General features: G+C 41.2%; 1 protein-coding gene across 1 annotated transcript in view; it reads right to left on the bottom strand.

Moving 5' to 3' along the window:
- LOC129700364 (cysteine-rich motor neuron 1 protein-like) overlaps positions 1-7,857 on the bottom strand; it is a 191,288-nt gene extending 183,431 nt beyond the window's left edge. Inside the window, exon 1 of the mRNA XM_055640788.1 lies at positions 7,186-7,857. Coding sequence (XP_055496763.1) covers positions 7,186-7,531 — 346 coding nt within the window. The 5' untranslated portion in view covers positions 7,532-7,857. The remainder of the gene's footprint in view (positions 1-7,185) is intronic.
- Between the last annotated feature and the right edge of the window lie 13,957 nt (positions 7,858-21,814).

Genomic DNA, 21,814 nt, shown 5'->3' with positions numbered 1-21,814 from the left:
TCACCAATATAAGATTTTCTTTGCACTCTTTCCAGATTAACAACAACCTTCCTGCAGCAGGCTGACCAAAACTGAACACAATTCTCCTCGCCAATGCCTTATACAACTGTAACATAACATCCCAACAATACCCTGACTGATGAAGGCTGAGCCTGTCTCACCAGTTCAGGATATTTGCATTCCATTTCTGTAGTGAATGGCAAGTGACAGAACAGGAGGTCAGACCAACCAGCATCTGACCTCCGACTTTCCCATCTTCCTGCATTAAGGCACAACCGGCAACAAAAGACAAGAATGTTTCAGGACAATTTCACATCAAGTTGCAGAAGATGACATTCTGCCAAATGACCAAATATATCAGTTTCAAGCAATCTTTTTATAAAGAGAGAGATCTCCTGTGCTCAGAACCTTGGCAGGTAGAGCCACCTCCATCAAAATTGGGAAATCTTGGAAGGATGGAGGAGGATTCAGCAAAGCATTAAATGAAAAACAAAAATAATGTAGAGTAAAAATGTAACCCCAGTGTTCAACCAGAAGCCACTGTAGGTTAGTGAGCACAGAGATAATGTCCAGATAGGCACAAAATGCTGGAGTAACTCAGTGGGACAGGCAACATCTCTGGATAGAAGGAATAAGACAGAGATAAGGACGTGTAAAGTATGAAAACGAGACAAAGAGGATGGAAATCAAGGAAAATGTAGAATTGATCATTGTTAGCTTGGATAAGGTAACAAAGCCAACAATGATAAAATGGAAATGAGGACACTCACACTAGTCAGAGAACTGGGGAGAGGGGAGGGATGGAGAGAAGGCAAGGGTTACTTGAAGTTAGAGAATTCAATGTGCATACCGCTGGGGTTTAAGCTGCCCAAGTGGAACATGAGGTGTTGTCCTCCAATTTGTGCTGGGCATCACTCTGACAATGCAGGAAGTCCCAGACAGAATGGTCAATGTGGGAATGGGAGAGGGAGTTAAAGTGTTTAGCAACCGGGAGATCAGGTAAGTTTAGGCAGTCTGCCCAGATGTTGCATGGTGTAATTTGGGTTATGCACAACACAAATATTCACAAATTATAATGTATACAGGTCATTCTGGTGACCAGCATGCTGAATCACAAAATTAATTGTGCATATGTAAATTTCAAGCTCGCCTTAATGTTAATAGAAGAAATTTGAGTGTCATTCCAATTTATCCAAGGACAAGAAATGGGAGTTTTGACAAACAAATTACTGAATGTGAATTATGGAGAAACCACAATTGGCATATGCTCACACTCTTTAATATGTAAATTTTGAAGCAGTCGGAGTGCTAAAGAGCTTTTGAGGTCACATTAAAATTAGATTCAACTTAAGAAATTGCCCCAGGCTCTCACTGTCCTACTCATGGATTGACAGCAAGAATAATGTGTGTTCCCTACAAATTCCATACAATATAAAAATGGGCGGCTGCTTCATTGACATCAATGTATTTGGCTTTAACATTAATAATAATAATAATAATACATTATACTTATGGGCGCCTTTCAAGGATTCTCAAGGACACCTTACAAAATTTAGTAAACAGATTACAAATCATGCAAGCGGAATGAAACAAAACAAAATAACAACAAAAAAAATAAAAAATAAAAAATAGTAAAGACATCAACAATACACAATTCAAAGAGAGAGCAGCGGCAGCTAATCGCGTCAGTGTTCGCTCTCCCTTCCGGCAGCCATCTTGGAAAACAGAACAATAAGAATCTACATTAAATCTACTTAGTTCAGATTTTGTTAAAAAAGTGCTACATTAATTCCAAGGCTGTGATAACACATTCCTGACCATCATCATTTGTAATGGATATCAAAATGTAGCACAATAAACTGGGATCACTATTAAAATTTGTCATTCTACTTAACTCAAAAATAAGGCGAAACGGAGAATCATCTTAAGCTGATGTAAATTGTCATATTCCATTTATGTAAATGTGATCACATTCCTTTTCTTTCCACTCTGAACAATTGTACCATTTTACAACACAACCTTGAACAGCATTGAATCCCCACTGGACAGTGTTTTCATGGCGCCTGTTCCTTTCTATTTTTTAGCTGATTTTGTGCGAATAGTACCTGGCTGATTACATGTGGTGGTATCATAGCTGAGCTCATCTTTCATCTGGTATTTGCATGTGTGTATTTCAGACTAGTATTCCCGTCTCAGCTAGTGATGAAGTCTTAGATATTCAAGATAGACACAAAATGGTAAAGTAACTCAGCGGGATGGGCAGCATCTCTGGAGAGAAGGAATGGGTGATGTTTTGGGTTGAGACCCTTCTTCAGACTGCATTCAAGTCTGTCTTACTGATGTTTGCAAGATTGCTGATGATCCAAAGGCTGAAAAAATGAACCGAAAAGGCAGCAGAGTCACCCAAAGGAAAATACACATGTCGGTTTAAAAAAAAGATGAAATGTAATGTCGGAAAAGAATATAACAAATGCATAGTCTTTAAATGCAAAGACGTTGGTAGCTCATTGTGTATAGATGAATTTGTGTTCTGCTACTAATCATGCAGAAATGTAATGTGTTACAGTAAGCAAGAGGGATGGTAAATAGCAAGATTGCTTTTAGCACAAATTAATGGGATAAAGAGTTTATTTCCATTGCATCTTTCATCTTTTTTCTGCAGCTTCAATCCACAATATTTAAACTCAGAAACAACTGATTTAGGATTGCAATTAGAAAGGCCGCCAGCATCACTGACATTGGGATTCAATTCTTCAGACGAGCATGTAAAAAAAAAAAAAATCTCTGAACTTTGAAACTATTTGAACCCGGCAGCTGGAAAGCTTATTGACTTACTGTAAAAAGGTGAATAAAATCCATCAAGGGATGATGTGGATGAATTGAAGAATGTCTGGCTTCAGGGAGAATTGTCATGTTATATGAACATTCTTCTGCCAAATTTCTACTGGCATGTGCATCAAAGAATGTAGAGCCTGATCTTTGCCTGCATTTCAATTGTGATTTATAACCTAATAAGAAAAGGTAAATGTGTTGACCAGTGCAACCAAATTGTTTATTCTGTGGATACAAATGTAACTGTAAGAACAATAAAAATAAGGCTTTGTATGCGTTATAAAGTTTTCATGACCTCCGGATGTCCAGAAGCACTTTAGTGTCAATAAAATTGACTTTTGAAATAAAAATGCTAGAAATATTCAACAGGTCAGAGAGCATCTGTAGGGAGAAAAATAGAATTAACACTTCAGGTCAATGGCCTTTCATTAGAACTGTAAAAAGTTAGTCTTGTTTTCATTTGCAGAGAAAGGGAGGGATGGGGAGAACAAAGGGGATATTTGTAAGAATGAAAACCAAGGGACCGAGTAATACAAGTGGTTGTGGTGCTGCATGCAAGAGGGTGGTGTAGCCTTGCTAATTACAGCTGATCTGTCAGGAGGAGTTTTAAACAAAAGACGTAAACAGAAGATTATAAAAAGAATGCCGGAAACACTCAGCAGGTTGGGCAGCCTCCACGGAGAGAAAAAACCCAAAGTAACACATGGGCAGCATAAAATGTATGAAGGGTCTCGTCCCAAAACGTAATTTGCCCATTTCCTTTTGCCGATGCTGCCAGACTCGCCAACTTCCTCCAGCTGTTTTCTCCTTTTTTGGCTACAGATTCCAGTACCCAGTCACTTGTGTCTCCGTTGGCGGCAGCGGGAGACTCGGCAGTGGTGGGAGCCTCGGCGGCAGCGGGAGACTCGGCAGCAGTGGGAGCCTTGGTGGCGAAGGGGCCTCGCAGTCGAAGAGCGTGTTGGGGAGGGGAAGACAATGGGGACCCGGTGGAGGGGGATCGCCGTGAAGAACAATGGGGACCCAGCATGGGGGGGACCGCCGTGAGGGGCGGTAGGGAAACAAAGGGGGACCTGGTGTGGGAGAAGATGGGTGGGGGGCACATTCCAGCTTAGAATCCTCTGCCCTTTGTATAAATTTGTGTTTCTTTGTTCATTTGAAGGTGCTGTGCACACGGCAGGCAGCCAACCGTCGCTTGTCTTTTTACTTTTAATTTCAAGTTTTTGTGTTGCTTGTGTGCTGTGACTGTCGGCAGACCAATTCCCCTCTGGGGATGAATAAAGTTCTATCATATCGTATCATATCGTTTAATAAATTAGCCATTGATCTGAAATATGAATTCTGTTTTTCTATCCACAGATACTGCTTGACCTGCTGGGCATTTCCAATATTTTCTGCCTGGCTGACCCCTTGGAAATGGAGAAGAAACAGCTCAGAAAGGAACTGAAAGGAACTGCAGATGCTGGTTCATACCAAAGATAGACACAAAGTACTGGAGTAACTCAGCGGGTCAGGCAGCATCTTTGGAGAAGGATCGGTGACGTTTTGGGCCAGAACCCTTCTTCAGACGTAGATGACTGAAACGTCATCCATCCTTTTACTACAGAGATGCTGCCAGACCTGCTGAGTAACTCCAACACTTTGCATCTATCATCAGAAAGGAAAGTATTTTCTTCCGTTTGACATTTGTGTAGTTGGGTTGAGATAAGCAAGAGTGCTCCTCCACGATCACAGGTTTTAAGTTTCACCCATCATATTTCCCCCAGTACATTCTCAATAGCCATATATTTATCTTAGGCTAACATACTCCATAATGAAGAATTTGCTGCCAGATGATAGTGAAACCAGTGATTAGTTAAATGAAAGTGGAACAACCTCAGTCAAAGACAATACATAGTTAAATGTCTGCATCCAAAGAGACTCATCATTTGTGCAATTAGAGTGATGTTTTCTTATCATTGAAGTTGATTGAGTAATGTGTTGTATTTTGTGCCAACACAAAGTAAACAAACCACAGAAAAGGCTATGCAGCATCTTTTTTAGCAACGTGATATGTAATTAGTTACCCAGTAACCCTCTCCGGAATTTAAAAAAATTACCAAGTGTTAAAATGCAATCTTCCAGGCAATGAATTGACATGAAATAACTTTATAAAATGTAAGTTTCACAACTTTGTGCTCTTTTTCTGTGTATCTCTAAAATCAAAATTTCTATCACCTCGTTGCCATATATAACTGTTCTGGGACAACAATAGCCTATCTGGACTTGATCAAACCAATCATGAAAAAATGTAAACAGCATATTATATCTTAGCATTGAAAATTCCATCAAGAGCTGGATCTTCAGAAAAGAACCACTTCCCACTTGTGCTTGTTCCGTGGTGCACTTTTGTTCACACAGTAAAAACCAATTAATTTCACCTGTTCATGATGCCAGGCAGTTTAGATTAATGAGCTGCAACTCAGACTAACTGATGAAATATGGAAACAAGGAACTGCAGATCTTGATGCACAAAAAAAAAACCACCATGCTGGAATAATTCAGGGGATCTCTGGATTGTAGGGTGTAGGGTGGGGGGGTCGAGATGAGCTAGCAGGGAGGGGTGGTAGACCAAAGCCAGGCAGCTAATGTAAAAATCGGTGAGAAATATTTTGGATAGGCAGATAATTGGATAAAGATCAAAGATGAAAATGCAGAATATGACGAGAGGTTTGGAGTGATGCAAATTGTAACACTAGATGAAGGAATTTAGGTGGACGGGGAGGGGGAGGAAAGGAGTAATATTTCATCCCCACCACCACCCCCTTACAATCAGTCCGAAGAAGGCTCCCAACCCGAAACATCACAACCCGACCCAGAACATCCAAGTTCTCCAGAGATGCTGCCTGGTCCTCTGACTACGCCAGCACTTTGTATGAAACATCCTCATCTAGATTTGAACGGGAACTCAAACAGTGTAATTTCAAACCATTGTCCAGAGAATCCATGAATGATGAGAATTGTTGATCCAACGCCAGGAATAAACAGATTTGATTATTATGTAGCTATTAATACACAGTTTACATCACAGACTGATTTTCACCCCTCTGAAAATGTCAGACATAGAAATTGGACATCTTTTTTATCCCTTTAAAAGCACAATTTTCCCCTATAGTCTGCCCGTCACCCCCCCCCCCCCCCTGAAGTTTACATTTTAAAAGTCCAATTAACATCTGAAAAATTACTTCTTGCATTCTTTTAATGTGTACATTGGAATTTGGCAAACAAACAGAATGTTGCTTCATTAAGAACACTCTTACCATATATCAAACATTTGTGGTTTTCTCTGCTTGCTGCGTTGTACAATTGTCACAGTTATTCCAGGACAACAGTCAACCTGACGGTTTAACCAGCTGTCATGCAACAAAGAAGATTATGGATCTTTAACTCAAGAGGATGGATTGTTTGCTAACTTCCCATAGCGTGTAGTCCGTCCTCCCACACCACAGATCTTGGAGTAGCCACGTTCGAGACCAATATATAACCACACTATTATACAGCTCTTTTAATTAAAATATTACAATTGCAATAATTGCTCATAAGGAGGCACTGGAGAAACTTCGGAACTACACCGCGATCTACACTACATGGCAGAAGCAGTTGACGGGTATGAGAATCACAATACCTACGGATGTAATGCCATGTAAAATAATTGCAAGGAAATTGACATTGTAAACAAAAAATCGAGAAGTAGCATTACTGGCTGAAAGTTTTATACACAGGACACACTGTGAACGGATCACACAGCCACTGTTACATGTCACCCACTAAAACAGATGTAACATGCAAGTTGCAATAATTTAATGCAGAAACAAGGAACTGTACACGCCGGTTTACAAAAAAGGACACAAAGAGCTGGAGTAACTCATTTAAGTTTTATTTTTTCCCTGTTGATTGAACACGCTTCAAATCTACCACATGTTTCACTAACACATTGAAAGACCAATGTGCAGCGTCACCCATTCATGACTAACTAGTTTTAAAGTTAGTTTCCGGCGTTTACTATTTTCAGCACATATTTGATCGATGCGTTAACGTAAAGATTACACTTTTGAAACTATACCTGTAGAAACATCCGGAACGTAGTTTTAAGTTGCATTTTATTTTTCCAGACTGTGCCGTTTGGTGGCGTTATCCCCCAACAACATGCGCTTTCAGGTGAGAAATTGACAGCCAGGTAATTTAAATCTGCCTCCACCGTGGTCCTTTAACTCAAACACTATCACGAATGTCATCTGTGACATTGTATGGATCGTACCCGTTTAAACTAAGCAGGTTTACACTAAAAAGAGCGATAACAAAACAAAAGTTGCTCACCTTTGCAGACTCCTGTCGACGGCCCTCGGTCTAGTCCGGAGCTGCTGTCCCCGTCCTCCCCTTCCTCAGCACCAGGCAGGTTCTCAGTCACACACCACAGACCCGTGTCACATTTGCCCAAGTCGGTGTCTAGGTCGCCGCACGTGTCCCCCTTCTGCCTGGCGCACAGCGAGCAGCAGCCGCAGGCATCCAGCACCTTGGCGCCCGGGCAGGCTGGCAGCTCCTCGCACCGCTCCCGGCTGCACGGCTGGCAGTCGCGTGTCCGCCCGCTCGCCGCTCGCCAGCAGCCCGACCACAGTAAGCAGACCGCCAGCAACCCGGCGCCGTCGCAGCGCACCCGCAGCATGACAACTCCGGCAAGAGGCACACGCAGTTTGCAAACAAACTTTCCAAAGATGCCTCGAAACAACAAGAAGACTCCCCTGCTGTCTTAACACTTCACAAATTGCCCCTGGTGCTCCAACATGAGTTCAAGTCAGAATCCTTGTTTTGTGTGTTCCTTTGCAATAGAAGAATTCTCACGCGTGTTTCCCCTCCACCCCCTTTGCATTGGAGCTCCCAATCCGTATTGTTAAGTTGCTGCGCCGACCCGCAGCTTAGTTTAAGCAGCTGAGCCGAGAGTGAAGCAGATTGTAAATGCGCTTCTCCTCCTCCTCGTCCTCCAGCCTGGAGCTCGCGCCGCTCTGATTGAGCCCCGGGCCCGTGACGCGCGCCTGGTTAACCCTCCCTCCCCGTGCTCGCGCACAGCTCGCGCCCGCCGGGCACCCGGCCAGTTGCAGGTCGCGCCTGGTGCTGCTGCTGGCGACCCGCTATGAAACTGTGCACTGTAGCAATGATATGGGATTGGGGGTGTTTGCAGCTCGGCATTAAACCGTGCGCTCTTATCTACAGGGTGGGGTTGCAGTTGCGGCCCCGACTTAGCAACGCCAAGCTAATTATTTTCGTTTTAATGTGTAGGAACTGCAGATGCTGGTTTAAACCGAAGAGAGACACAAAAAAGCTGAAGTAACTCAGTGGGACATGCAGCATCTCTGGAGAGAAGGCATGGGTCGAGATCCTTCCTTCACCCATCCCTTCTCTCCAGAGATGCTGCCTGGCCCGCGTAGTTACTCCAGCATTTTATCTATTTTCGGTTTTAAGTCGTTCCCTCTGCGGTTTCATCCAACAGCTCCTTTGAATGTCAGAATGAAGGATAAGCAAATAAAAGAGGGAAATTGTGGACAATAATTAAAGCCCAGTCGTGAAGGAAGTATAGGACATTTGCAGATAATACAAAGGTGGACAAAAAATGCTGGAGAAACTCAGCGGGTGAGGCAGCATCTATGGGGCGAAGGAAATAGGCAACGTTTCGGGTCGAGACCCTTCTTCAGACTAATTGCAGATAATACGAAATGATTTTGCTTAAATTGTTTCTTTTCTAAGGGGTTCCTTTCATTTTGTTTCCACCTTTTCTGCCTCCATGGCACTTTCCACACCACTTCATTGCAACTTTGTAGCGTCACCCGGGTCGGTCTCGTCACGACGGAGAAGGGATCGGGACAATTATCAGATATTTCTTGGCTTACCATGGTGGAGATGGGTTTGGTGGGTCAGAGGATCCCAGAAGAGCGGCTCAGAGGACGGGAGACTCCTGTTGAGATAGTGAGAAGATACGAGGCTGCAGATGCTGGAATCTTAAGCAAAATAAGTATTTTTATTCTTCAGACATAGAAAGATAGTAATTCACCAGAATTGTTCCTGGGATGGTAGATGTGCCATATGAGGTAGGATTGAGTTGACTACGCCTGTAGGAAGGAACTGCAGGTGCGGATTTAAACCGATGATAGACACAAAACACTGGAATAACTCAGCGGGTCAGGCAGCATCTCTGAAGAACATGGACACGTAACGTTTCGGGTCGGGACCCTTCTTCAGTCGCTTATCCATGTTCTCCAGAGATGTTGCCTGGCCCACTGTGTTACTCCAGCACTTAGTGTATTTTCTTTTTTGGTAAACCACCATCTGTAGTTCCTTGTTTGTACAAAATGCCGGAGTAACTCAGCGGTCCAGGCAGCACCCGTGGAGGAAATGGGGCAGCAGTCTGAGGAAGGGTGCCAACTCGAAATGTCGTCTGTCCATGTTCTGCACTGATGCTGCCGGACCAGCTGAGTTCCTCCAGCAGTGTGTGTTTTGTCTGTGCGTCTTGCAGGAATTCCAGTCATCCAGGTGTCCCACAGACGAAGTGGTCGGCGAGGGCAAGTTTCCACATTCTCTGACCATGATCAATGAACCTTGATAGTCCGGTCCGGTGATAATACATTTTATTTTCTTTATGTTCACTCGCGCGCAGAATTCCGGCCGAAAACGACTGGCAAAACCCTTTTTTTTTTGTTTAACTGAAAATCACTTGACTGGAATAATGAGACTGCTGTGAGTGGCACGGGACTGATCGGAGAGCGACTATCACCACTCTCATCTTCGCAGAGCTGCTTGTCTCTGAGCACAAAACAGAAGCCATTCGTATGGGTTCGAAGATATCAAATAAGTGCAGACCCACGCGCAAGAGTCCAATGTTGATTTAGATCGGCACAGACTACAGATATGTGTTCTTAGCTCGGCTGGAATCTGCGTGGGGTTTGCACGTTCTCCCACCCCCCATGATAACCCCAAATCCGCACTAACCGGTTACCACGGAGCAGGTTATTGCTAGGATAATCAGCGGGGAGTTGAGATTGGGCATTTGCGAGGGATCCTGGAAATAAACAAATGGGATTGATGGGATAGTCAAGTCAAGTCAAGTCAAGTTTATTTGTCACATACACATACGAGATGTGCAGTGAAATGAAAGTGGCAATGCTCGCGGACCTTTGTGCAAAAGACAAACAACAAAACAACCAAACAAATTATAAACACAATCATAACACACATATTCTTTTACATAATAAATAATAGAAGGAAAAACGTTCTGTAGAGTTAGTCCCTGGTGAGAAAGGCGTTTACAGTCCGAATTGCCTCTGGGAAGAAACTCCTTCTCAACCTCTGGACCAAGCTTTATAGCTTTATATATATAGATAGTGCCGATATCTGATCGACAATTGTGCTATGGTTCCGGCCAATTACTCATCACTTGCACAGAATATGCCTCAATTGATTGATTATAAGATTACCTGCTCCACTTTGGTTTCTTTGCCCGTACAGAGCAATTGTTCGGAATATATTCAACTTATCCCAGCTCAAATGTTTTGTTTTCTCATTGGCATTCCAAAGAGCCGTACTCAGATTCAAATCTATTCCTTTCAGTAACTTCCTCTCATAACGGAACGGAAATGAAATATTCGACGCAGGACCTGCCACAGAATATGGATACCAATATGCAAATATGGATACCACAACACGTCAGATTGACATAACATGCTGGAATAACTCAGTGGGCTAGGCAGGATCTCTGGAGAAAAAGTATGGGTGACGTTTCGGGTCGGGGCCCTTCATCAGACTGAAAACCTCCTCTCCGTCCCGTCATGAGAGGAAGTTGCTGAAACGATGTGAACACTTTTTTTCAGCATGAAGACCCCCGACATGAAACGTCACCCTTTCTCCAGAGATGTTGCATGACCCGCTGAGTTACTCTAGCATTTTTGAGTCTATCTTTGGTATAGACCAGCATCTGTAGTTCTTTGGTTCTACCCCAGAGAGAAGGGCAGACGATTGAAGCAATGGATCTCTGCCTATTCTGTGCAGCGCTCCATTTGCACACTCTGATCGCTGTGGAAGGATTCGCCGGTCGTTCAGAACCACAACTATGTGGACGTTGGGTTCTCAGTGAGGTTTTTTTTAGAGAGCAAATACACCTGATTTTCATAAACCTCTTAGCTTCATTTGTGATTCCAATTCCAGATATTTTTTAAATCACTGCCCACTGGTATATTCCAAAAAGCCAGCAAGTATGCTTGCCAGCAGAAGGGTCCCGACCTGAAACGTCACCTGTCCATGTTATCCTTGTGTAGACCTTGCGATAAAATTCAGTTCTTGTTGATCCATTGTCACAAAACGAGTTTTATTAAACGGAAGCCTTTCGTTTTTGACGAAGGAGTTGAACGTATGTTTTTTCAGCTAATGCAAAAAGCCTTGCCTAAGATGCGACATTTTCACAGGCCATTCGGTTTACGGGGATTTGCTGTTTCTCTCAATGCATTGGCAGTTGGGCTTACAAATGAATACCGTGTTCCATAAATTCCAGCGATAGAAAATTACATTAACGATTTCCAGAATATGAATAATTTCATTTGGATAGTACCTAACTAGGGTCTATAGTGTTTTATTGTAATATGCCCCGAAATGAAACAATTACATTCTTACTTGCAGCAACACAACAGATATGAAAACAGAGTCCTCTGTAATCACTATAACAACAAAAAAATAAGTTCCGTATATTTAAAAAAAACCTAACAATAATAGTGCAAAGCCAAAAACGATGACCCAAGGAACTGCAGATGCTGGTTTACACTGACGATAGACACAAAATGCTGAAGTGATTCAGTGGGACAGGCCGCATCTCTGGATAGAAGGAATGGGTGGCGTTTCGGGTCGAGATCCTTCAGACTGAGTCAGGGGAGAGGCAGACAGATATAGAAAGATAAGGTGTGAAAACAGACATCAAAGGAGACAATCATCAAGGAAAATGTAGAATAGATCATTGTTAACTAAGGGAAGGTGACAACGAAGCATACAAAGATAAAATTCAATCAAAGGTTAGACAGTTAGACTGGTCGGAGAACTAGGATGGGGGAGGGATAAAGAGAAAGGGAAAGCAATAGTCACTTGAAGTTCGAGAAGTAAATATTCATACCGCTGGGTTGTAAGCTGCCCAAGCAAAATATGAGGTGCTGTTCCTCCAATGTAGTTTGGAGTGTCCAATGGTTATTGGTCAGTGGTCTTTATCTTCAACCCTTTACAAGTTTCTTCAATAGCAAGAGAGAAACAGCCAAGGCTGAGTCTTGAGTTTGAGTTTAAGTAATGGATGTAGCAGTTTAATATTTTCATGGCCATACTTAGTATGGATGTTGATTTTGGATGAATGAATGCATTTTCGATCAGTCCAATGTACTAGACCAATAATTGGCCAATAACATTCTTGAAATCCAATTACATTTGGTTCGTTGTTATTTCTCAATCTCCATCTATGCAGAGATCAATATCTCCTCTGCTAATCCATAGAAGATACTGTATTAGATACTGAAGCTGCAGCTGCCAAGATAAGACCGATAAGATATATGAAATGATACGATAGAACTTTATTTATCCCAGGAGGGAAATTGATTTGCCAGCAGTCATAAAACACAAGATACGTGAAACATAAAATTAAAATGATGAGTGAAAATGATTGGAAATGTACAAAGATTGGGGGGTAGGTGGGTGGGGATCATCTACCACATGACAGAAGGGGGAGTAGTTGTACAGTTTGATAGCCCCAGGGGAAAAGGAGCTCCAGTGGCGTTCTGCATTGTATCATGGTGGAACCAGTCTGTTGCGGAAGGTACTCAGGTTGGCCAGTGTGTCATGTCTCTAGTATATTTCATTCGGCTTACATGTTTTTCCTCTACTTGCTAAATTTTTGTAAGGTGTCCTTGAGACTCTTGAAAGGCGCCCATAAATAAAATTTATTATTATTATTATTATGTACCAGTGTAAGTTTTAGGAAAATGACTAGGTCATCTGGCCCTTTGAGTACACACTGCTTTTCAATAAAATATCTGATTCAGATTATAATATGATAAAAGGCAAACATAGATAGAATAATTTTCCCAAGGTGATGGTGTCAAAACCAACATGGCCTAGATGCAAGTTGAGGGAAAAGAGATTTAAAGGGGATTTGAGGGGAAATGTCATCTTGCATAGAATGGTTGTTATGGAGCACATTGCCATAGCAGACAGTGTCAGCACAATTACAGTGCCCTCCATAATGTTTGGGACAGACCCATTCTTTATTTATTTGCCTCTGTACGCCACAATTTGAGATTTTTAATAGAAAAAAAATCACATGTGGTTAAAGCGCACATTGTCAGATTTTACTAAAGGCCATTTTTATATATTTTGGTTTCACCATGTAGTAATTACAGCAGTGTTTATACATAGTCCCCCCATTTCAGGGCACCATAATGTTTGAGACACAACAACATCATGTAAATGAAAGTAGTCATGCTTAGTATTTTGTTGGATATCCTTTGCATGCAATGACTGCTTGAAGTCTGCGATTCATGGACATCACCAGTTGCTGGGTGACTTCTCTGATGATGCTCTGCCAGGTCTGTATTGCAGCCATTTTTAGCTTATGCTTGTTTTGGGGGCTAGTCCCCTTCAGTTCTCTCTTCAACATATAAAAGGCATGTTCAATTGGGTTCAGATTGGGTGATTGACTTGGCCACTCAAGAATTAACCATTTTTAAGGTTTGAAATACTCCTTTGTTGCTTTAGCAGTATGTTTGGGATCATTGTCTTGCTGTAGAACAGGGGCTCCAAACTATGGCCTGTGGGCTACATCCGGCCCCCAATGAGATTTTATCCGACCGGCAGCTTAGCTCTTAACACGTTCCGTGTGGCGGTCTATTTAGCGGGTTCTGTGGTAGCGCGGGAACTTACACGTCAGTTTGCCATAGGCTATCAAGTTGAGGCAATAATGTTTAGTGCAATTACTGAGGTTTCCGGTAGGAAGGGAGGAGCACTAGGACCCAGCAGTGTCAGACCACATGCTGTGATGAGGTGACGGCTCTGACCCGCTGATGGCCGGTGGACAGGCGAGGGTCAGCGGAGTCGCTGGTGAAGGCTCGTGGGGGGCTGGAGTAGAGATACGGGATGACGGCAGCAGGATTGGTGGCCCAGAAAGACAGTGAAGGTCAGCGGCAGTGGCCTGTGAGTGAGTGAGTGGGTGTGGGTGGGTGAACAGTTGACATTTCTTTATTTTTTCCTACGGCCCACAAAAATGTGTCAAATATATAATGCTGAAAAGTTTGGATTCCCCTGATGTAGCAATGTTACAAAATGTTGAGATTTTAAAAATCAAGTCTGCAATTTATCCCGTCAGATAAAGCATAAAAAGATGTTTAATTTGACACCTAATTCACTTTCATATCTTCAGTATTAAAAAAGTTATGGCCATTTTCATACTCCTACTCTGAAATTAGCATCTTGTTCCCTATTGCTTTTCTATTGACTTAACTCAAAAGCTGTGATCGAGAACAGTCAAAAGCCCATAACTTTCTTAAAAATAAAGAGAATTGAATGGAATTTTCAGTTATTATAGATTGAAGCATTTTGAAACAAATATGAAACAATCTTACTTGGATGACCTGAAATTAAAGCATATTTAATTAGTTAGTTACCTAATTTAGTTAGTTACCCAATTGCAGCTAATTACAAAATTCAATTACTAGATCTATACATCTATCCATTTCTTAAGAAAAGGTTAACATTTTTAAATAGCCTAAAAGTGTCCAAATAACATTCACACAAGAATTCACAATATAACATGATTTTTAAATCTCATTGTCATAGGTTTATAGGCCAAATGGAAGGACTTTATTGTTTAATTCCCGTAAATTAATGGCCATTTTAATCATCTTGCGAGTGGGTTTGTGTGTAACGCGATTGATTGTATCGTTGTGGTTGCGGTGAATTTAAACCCCATATCGGCAGGAAAAACACTGCCGGTTCGTATATTTACATAATCACATTTTCGCTGATGAAATTTGGATTAAAGTAATCCTAAGAAGCAAGTTTATATGTAAAATAAACGACTTACCTAATGTTTTGTCCCGTACGTGAGATCCGTTCTGTTGCCTGCGTTGACGGCGTTAGAAGTAGCTTTTTATTTTACTCCAGCGCTGAAATTGTCCCGCGGCTTAAAAAAAAATTCCGAGAACGGCAGTCGGGACGATTTTTCAGCATCAGGTAGTAGCCCGAGAAAATATATCTCGGACAGGCAGGAGAAAAAAGTTGGCATTTTATACTCCCGCCCCCCCCCCCCCCCCCCTATTGCTTTTCTATTGACTTAACTCAAAAGCTGTGATCGAGAACAGTCAAAAGCCCATAACTTTCTTAAAAATCGCACACATGGCCAGTGGCAGAACTGCAGCGCTACCGAAGGTAAGTTTTGCAACATACCTACCTGATCGAGAATGAACCGTCAGCCAATGAGTATTGAGGCATTTGTTTGAACTTGAGCAGACAGGATGTGTCTTTACACTTCAGAATTCATAAAGCTACTGCCATCAGCAGTTGTATCATCAATGAAGATAAGTGAGCCAGTACCGTCAGCAGCCATACATGCCCAGGCCATAACATCCCCACCAACATGTTTCACAGATGAGGTGATATGCTTTAGATCTTGGGCAGTTCCTTCTCTCCTCCATGCTTTGCTCTTGCTATCACTCAGATACAAGTTAATCTTCATCTCATCTGCCCACAAGACATTTTTCGAGAACTGTGGTTGCTTTTTTAAGTACTTCTTGGCAAATTGTAACCCGGCCATCCTATTTTAGTGGCTAACCAGTGATTTGCATCTTGCAGTGTCGCCTTTGTATTTCTGTTCATGAAGTCTTCTGCAGACAGTGGTCATTGACAAATCCACACCTGACTCCCGAAGAGTGTTTCTGATCTGTCAGACAGGTGTTTGGGGATTTTTCTTAATTATAGAGAGAATTCTTCTGTCATCAGCTGTGGAGGTCATCCTTGGCCTGCCAGTCCCTTTACGGTTAGTAAGCTCACCAGTGCTCTCTTTCTTCTTAATGATGTTCCAATCAGTTGATTTTGGTAAGCCTAAGGTTTGGCTGTCTCTAACAGTTTTATTCCTGTTTCTCAGTCTCATAATGGCTTCTTTGACTTTCATTTGCACCACTTTGGTCCTCATGCTGATAAAACAAAAAAGCAATAAAAGTTTCCAATGGTGATGGAAAGACTAGGTGCTGAGAGCTCTCTTATACCTGCATTAAGGAGGCAATTAAACACACCTGAGCAATTACAAACACCTGTGAAGTCATGTGTCCCAAACATTATGATGCCCTGAAATGGGGGGGGGACTATGTATAAGCACAGCTGTAATTTCTACATGGTGAAACCAAAATGTATAAAGATGGCCTTTAATAAAATCTGACAATGTGCACTTTAATCACATGTGAGTTTTTTCTATTACATATTTCAAATTATGGAGTACAGAGGCAAATAAATAAATGATGGATCTTTGTCCCAAACATTATGGAGGGCACAGCATATGTTTAAGAGACAATTAGACAGACACTTGAATAGAAGTTATCACAGGCACATGGGGGCAGAGTAGACAAGCAAAAAGGTGAACAGGCATGAGGTGAGCAGAGAGACACCTGTCTGTGGAGTAGAACTCAATGATTCTGTTAAAATCATGGCTGATTATGTCGTATTTCTGCTGATGGGATGGCATACTACAAAAGTTCTTCACTGTATCTCGGTACATGTGATAATAAATTAAACTAAACTAAACCAAGCCTCTGCTTTACTTTCCTACATTAATCCCTTACCTCATTATCACTTGAACATTTGGATATCCATCAATATCTGTTTCAAATAAACTCAATGACAGCCTCCACAGCACTCTGAGATAGAGGTGAACCAAAACTTCACCTATTCCTTTTCTCCAATCTCCTGTGATGCTGTCTGACCCGCTAAGTTACTCTAGCTTTTTGTGTCTATCTTCAGTTTAAACCAGCATCTGCAGTTCCTTCCTAGAGACCTAGTCAACTCAATCCCTCCTCATATGGCACACCTACCATCCCCGGAACAATTCTGGTGAGTTATCATTGCTCTCCCTGTGTGGCAACCTTTACCTTTTTTTTACGTCTGAAGAACAATACTCCAGGTGTAGCCTCACCAATTGCAGTGAAACATCTTTAATTCTGTATTAATTCCTCACATAATATTGACCAACACACTGCTAAAACAAGGAACCACTAATGCTGATTTACCAAAGAAGACACCATAATGTATGGTGGAGTAGCTCAGCGGATCAGGCAGCATCTCAGGTGAACATGGATTGGTAATGTTTCAGATCCCGGCCCTTCTTCAAACTCCAGTCCTTGGCATGTTACTTTCAGTGCCAAAGTCACTTTGAACATCAACATTTCCAAATGTCTCTCCATTTTAAAATACTCTGTTTCACTGTTGTGTGCACTGTAGTGGGTGATCGCACATTTGTCTGCATTATATTCCATCTGCCATATATTCTCCCACCTTTTTAGCTTGTCAATAGCTCCTTGAACCTTCTTCACATCCTGCACTACACTCACAATCCCAGTTGCTTGCGTGTCATCAGTAAACTTGGGAATATGATATATGATCCCCTCACTGAATCCTTGATAGAGATTTTGAACAGATAAGGCTCAAGCACCCAATCCCACTAATTCCTAAGATAGACACAAAGTGCTGGAGTAACCCAACTGGTCAGGCAACATCCCTGGAATAAAGGATGCACGAAGTTTTGGGTCGGGACCTTTCTTCAGAGCTCATGCCTAACTGGCCGTGGCCTGTAAATGTGGCAAAAATCTGTTTACGTCCACTCTTTGTTTTTGCTCTATACCAATCCATGTTGATGTATTTACCCACAGTTCCATGTGCTTTAAACTTTATTCAGAAAATGTTTGTGCCCAAACTGGTTAAATTATTCATCTTGGTGCTAGGTAATGAGTATATGACCATTCAAACAATCAATTAGGCAAAGTGACAGACAAAAGAATCAAAAGTGTTCAGCGTGAGAAGCAGCACATATTTTTATGCAGGGAGTGGACGGGGTGAGGATGGCAGAGGAGGCAGATTGTGCTGTTTGGAATGGGAAAGGATTTGAAGTGTCAAATTAAGATTTTAGCCCAATGTTTCTGGAGTGTTCCTTACATCCATAAACCTGTGGCCCTGAGGCACGATTGTCACCAACAATAACAGTGATCTGGAGATAAAATTTCTTAAATAATATCATCCAGGTTATTATACCTTCAATCTTGAGCATTGTTATTCACATCTGGGATTTGTAAAAATGTATGGATAATATCAAAATAATTATATTCTTTGACCTGAAGTCATCCATTTAAACAGAAACCTAGGTCCACAGGCTTACATCTAAGAGGATCTGATGCTGTAAGAATGTTCTATAATCCGGATTGAATTGAAGTAATGTTACAGTTGACTTGACAACTCAACAAGTCATTTATTACCAACATCATAGCTCAGCCATAACCACCCCCTGCAGACTGGCATTCAAACAATGCTTCCCCTTGACATGACTTTATCCATTGCATTCACAAAACGTGAGTCATACATCTTGGGCACTTATGTAACAATGGTGATTATGTAACAGTTAAATGCCATCTATTTTTGTTATTTGTTATTTATCATGGTATGGGACTTTTAAGAAGGTTGTACCATCATCATTTTTACAAAGACAATTAGGGTCAATAGATGCTCTCACAATGATTCTCACTTCCACAAAGGAACAAGGATAATGTTTCACCGGGTGTATGGCCTTTATATTCTCTTTCGCTGAGAGCTTCTGGTTTTAAAACATATCCAGATTTTAAGTTTGATTCCAACTCAGAGGACTGCAAATTAGTAGAGAACAATCCAAAAATATCCCTTCTTAACTAAAGTCACTTTCAGCGAACCTTTGATTAGTGCACTAGACTTTGAATTGTACCACTGCGTGGGACGTTTAGATAAAATATGAAGCTAAGATCTTGTGTCTTTTATTCAGGTACATGATAAATGCGTGGACCTTGAACAGATGCTGCAATCAGATGGGCAATGATAGAGTGCATTTTTGCATGAGAAAAAAACCCGGAAAAGTTGCTTAGGCTTGGAATGATGATAAAAGTGTCAGAATATATCAAGCAGGTGTTTCCCTTTTGCACGACCATCAGGAATGAGTGTACAATGCATACTTCTGGTAACAGCTACAGCATTAGGTTCTGTGAATTAGTGGTAAAGTATAAATTAACAGATGACCAAAGAAAGACTAATCATAGTTATATAGCATGAAACAGGCCCAGGGTCGTAGCCCAATTTGTCCATGCTGACTAAGGTGGCTATGCATATTAATCACACATGCCTCAAATTGTTTCCTATCCATCTACTTGTCCAAAAGTTTTTTAAATGCCATGATTATGTCTGCCTCAAAGAATTGATTTGAAACAATTTTCCATACTTGACATACATTTCCATTTTTTTCCTGATCAAATTTCAATTTCCTTTGTAAGACAAAGTTCCCTAATCCTACCATCTTTTTTTCTTACCCGTACAAGGACAGGCTGGCTTTGTCCTCTTACTCGTTCACTCTAAAACATTGTCCGCTTATCAGAAGGCTTTCCCTCTAGCAGTTTAGACTTTAGACTTTAGAGACATGGCATAGAAACACACCCTTTGGCCCATCAAGTCCGCCCCGACCAGTGATCACCCCGTACACTTGCACTATATACCCCATATACCACCCACCAAGGAATATTTACAATTTTATTGAAGTCAATTAACTAACAAAACTGGAGTGTGGGAGGAAACCAGAGCACCGGGAGATAACCCACACAATCTCAGGGAAAACATACAAACTCCATACAGACGTCACCTGTAGTCAGAATCGAACATGGTTGGCGCTATAAGGCAGTAACTCTACAACTGTGCCACTGTGCTGCCCCAGTTGCTCCCAATCTTCTTTTCCTAGGTCTTACCTATACTATTGAAGGAAGCCCATGGCCAATTTAAGAATCTAACTCTGTCCAACTTTATCCTTTTTCATGACTACCTTATCGAACCATAGCCACTGTTTGCAAAGGGTTGCTCCACAGACGTGCCCATTCTCATTATTTTAGAGAATGAGAACTTTATTTTAAAGTTGAATAAAGCTTCCCTACCAAATAGGATGCTCTACATTCTGCTTTAAAAACCCTTCCTGGATTTTAGAAATTCCACCCTACCCAGGCCTCTGACATGTCACTCAATCCAAAATTGATTGAAATTAAAATCACCCACTACTACAACGATCATCAACTAAGCATCGTTACAGACTGTTGTGGTCATTTCTGTAAAGGCCTTCTAAAACAGTGTAGAGTGACCCAATCAGTTGTCTGTACATCGTACAGCTATGACCCATCTCCTGTTTGTTTCCCTATATCATACTGCCCATAGACATTCTCTACAACACAGCATCCTAGCTTCAGGCAAGTATGCAGACAACATCTGCTGAAGAAAACAGGCGAGACTCTTTCAAAAGGAATGTTAAAATTTGCAGATTTACAAGATGTTGTTGATATGCATAATTATAGTTTAGCTGACAAGTTAACCATGTACTACATATGGGGAAATTGATTCAACAGAGGCCTGCTGAGGAATAAGTTAAAAAAGGGAAGGAGTTGTTCACAAAAAAAATTGGACTTGCGTTAACCCTCATTTAATGGGACATTCCAAAGGCGATTAGACTATTCTGTTAATCATCAAATAATCCCCGTTCAGCAAATCCTATCAGTATGTCAGGAATTAATCGGTGCCAAAGGTGATTCCTCATGTGGAGAAATATCTCGAAAAGCTGCATCTCCCTTTAAAAACATTTGCAAAATACCATAAGTGGAATATTTCCAGAAACAAACACATGGTTATTCTAAAGGTTAGAAATCATTAACATAACATCACTGCTGATAGTTTCAAACCCAACTGAAAAAACCCCAAAAAGTATTATTTATTTCAGTTTTATTTAAGATAGAATTGATTTTCAACCATTCCAAGCATCAAAATCAGAGTGAGGAGAATACCAGATGACTGCTTGCATTTAAAATTAAAACTCAGACAGATACTGCAAACCAAACTCCAATCTGAGTTTGAGTACTCATGGTTACTTCACTATCCAAATGAACCAGTGTGGCATACAGATTGTCCTTTTTTTTTTTCATTGAAATGCCAAATATTGACTATGAACAAAGGATACATGAGTTAATAGTAAGCAAATTATTCTAGCCTGAATATACTCTTGGCATGGCATGTGCTGAACCAATCCAAACCAATCCAAACCCATACATTGTCTCCCACCAAGCTCAAGGCCGTTTGATCATGCATTGCACTTGATCAGACACTTTTTAAAAGTATACTTTGCTTCTGTCTACATTGAGTCACATTTAGCACAAATAGGGTGGGTTATATTTGTAATCAACTCTCTCAACCCTAGTGCAAGGGTTTCCAAGGAATGCTTCCCAGCCCAATTATCTTCATTTGATGCACCTTCTCTCACAAAGTGTTTAGACAATAAAGCAGTCCTTGCTTACTTGTAACGAGACCTTGATAAAATTCAGTCATATTCGAAGGGAAAGGTACTCAAATATTATGGTGTGTCAAATGACTTAGTGACTCAATCTGCTGCTTTATAATTATTTGCAAGTTGCGAAAATTAAACCCAATGAAGTTATACAGTAGGAATAAATGAAACAGATGAATTTTTAGGCTATACATTTATAATTCCTCACTCTGCATGCTCATTCTACGTGCAAACTCAGGGTCTTTTACAAAAAATTAATTGATGCGTTTTATAAATTGATATAAATTGATTTTTGATTGATTTTATAAATTGATGAATTGATTTAAAAAAAATCTTTCTAGAAAT

Source organism: Leucoraja erinacea, chromosome 9 (assembly GCF_028641065.1).
Source record: "Leucoraja erinacea ecotype New England chromosome 9, Leri_hhj_1, whole genome shotgun sequence".
Taxonomy (NCBI): Eukaryota; Metazoa; Chordata; class Chondrichthyes; order Rajiformes; family Rajidae; genus Leucoraja; species Leucoraja erinaceus.
The sequence above is the reverse complement of the archived record's forward strand: the minus strand, read 5'-3'. Positions and strand labels throughout refer to the sequence as shown.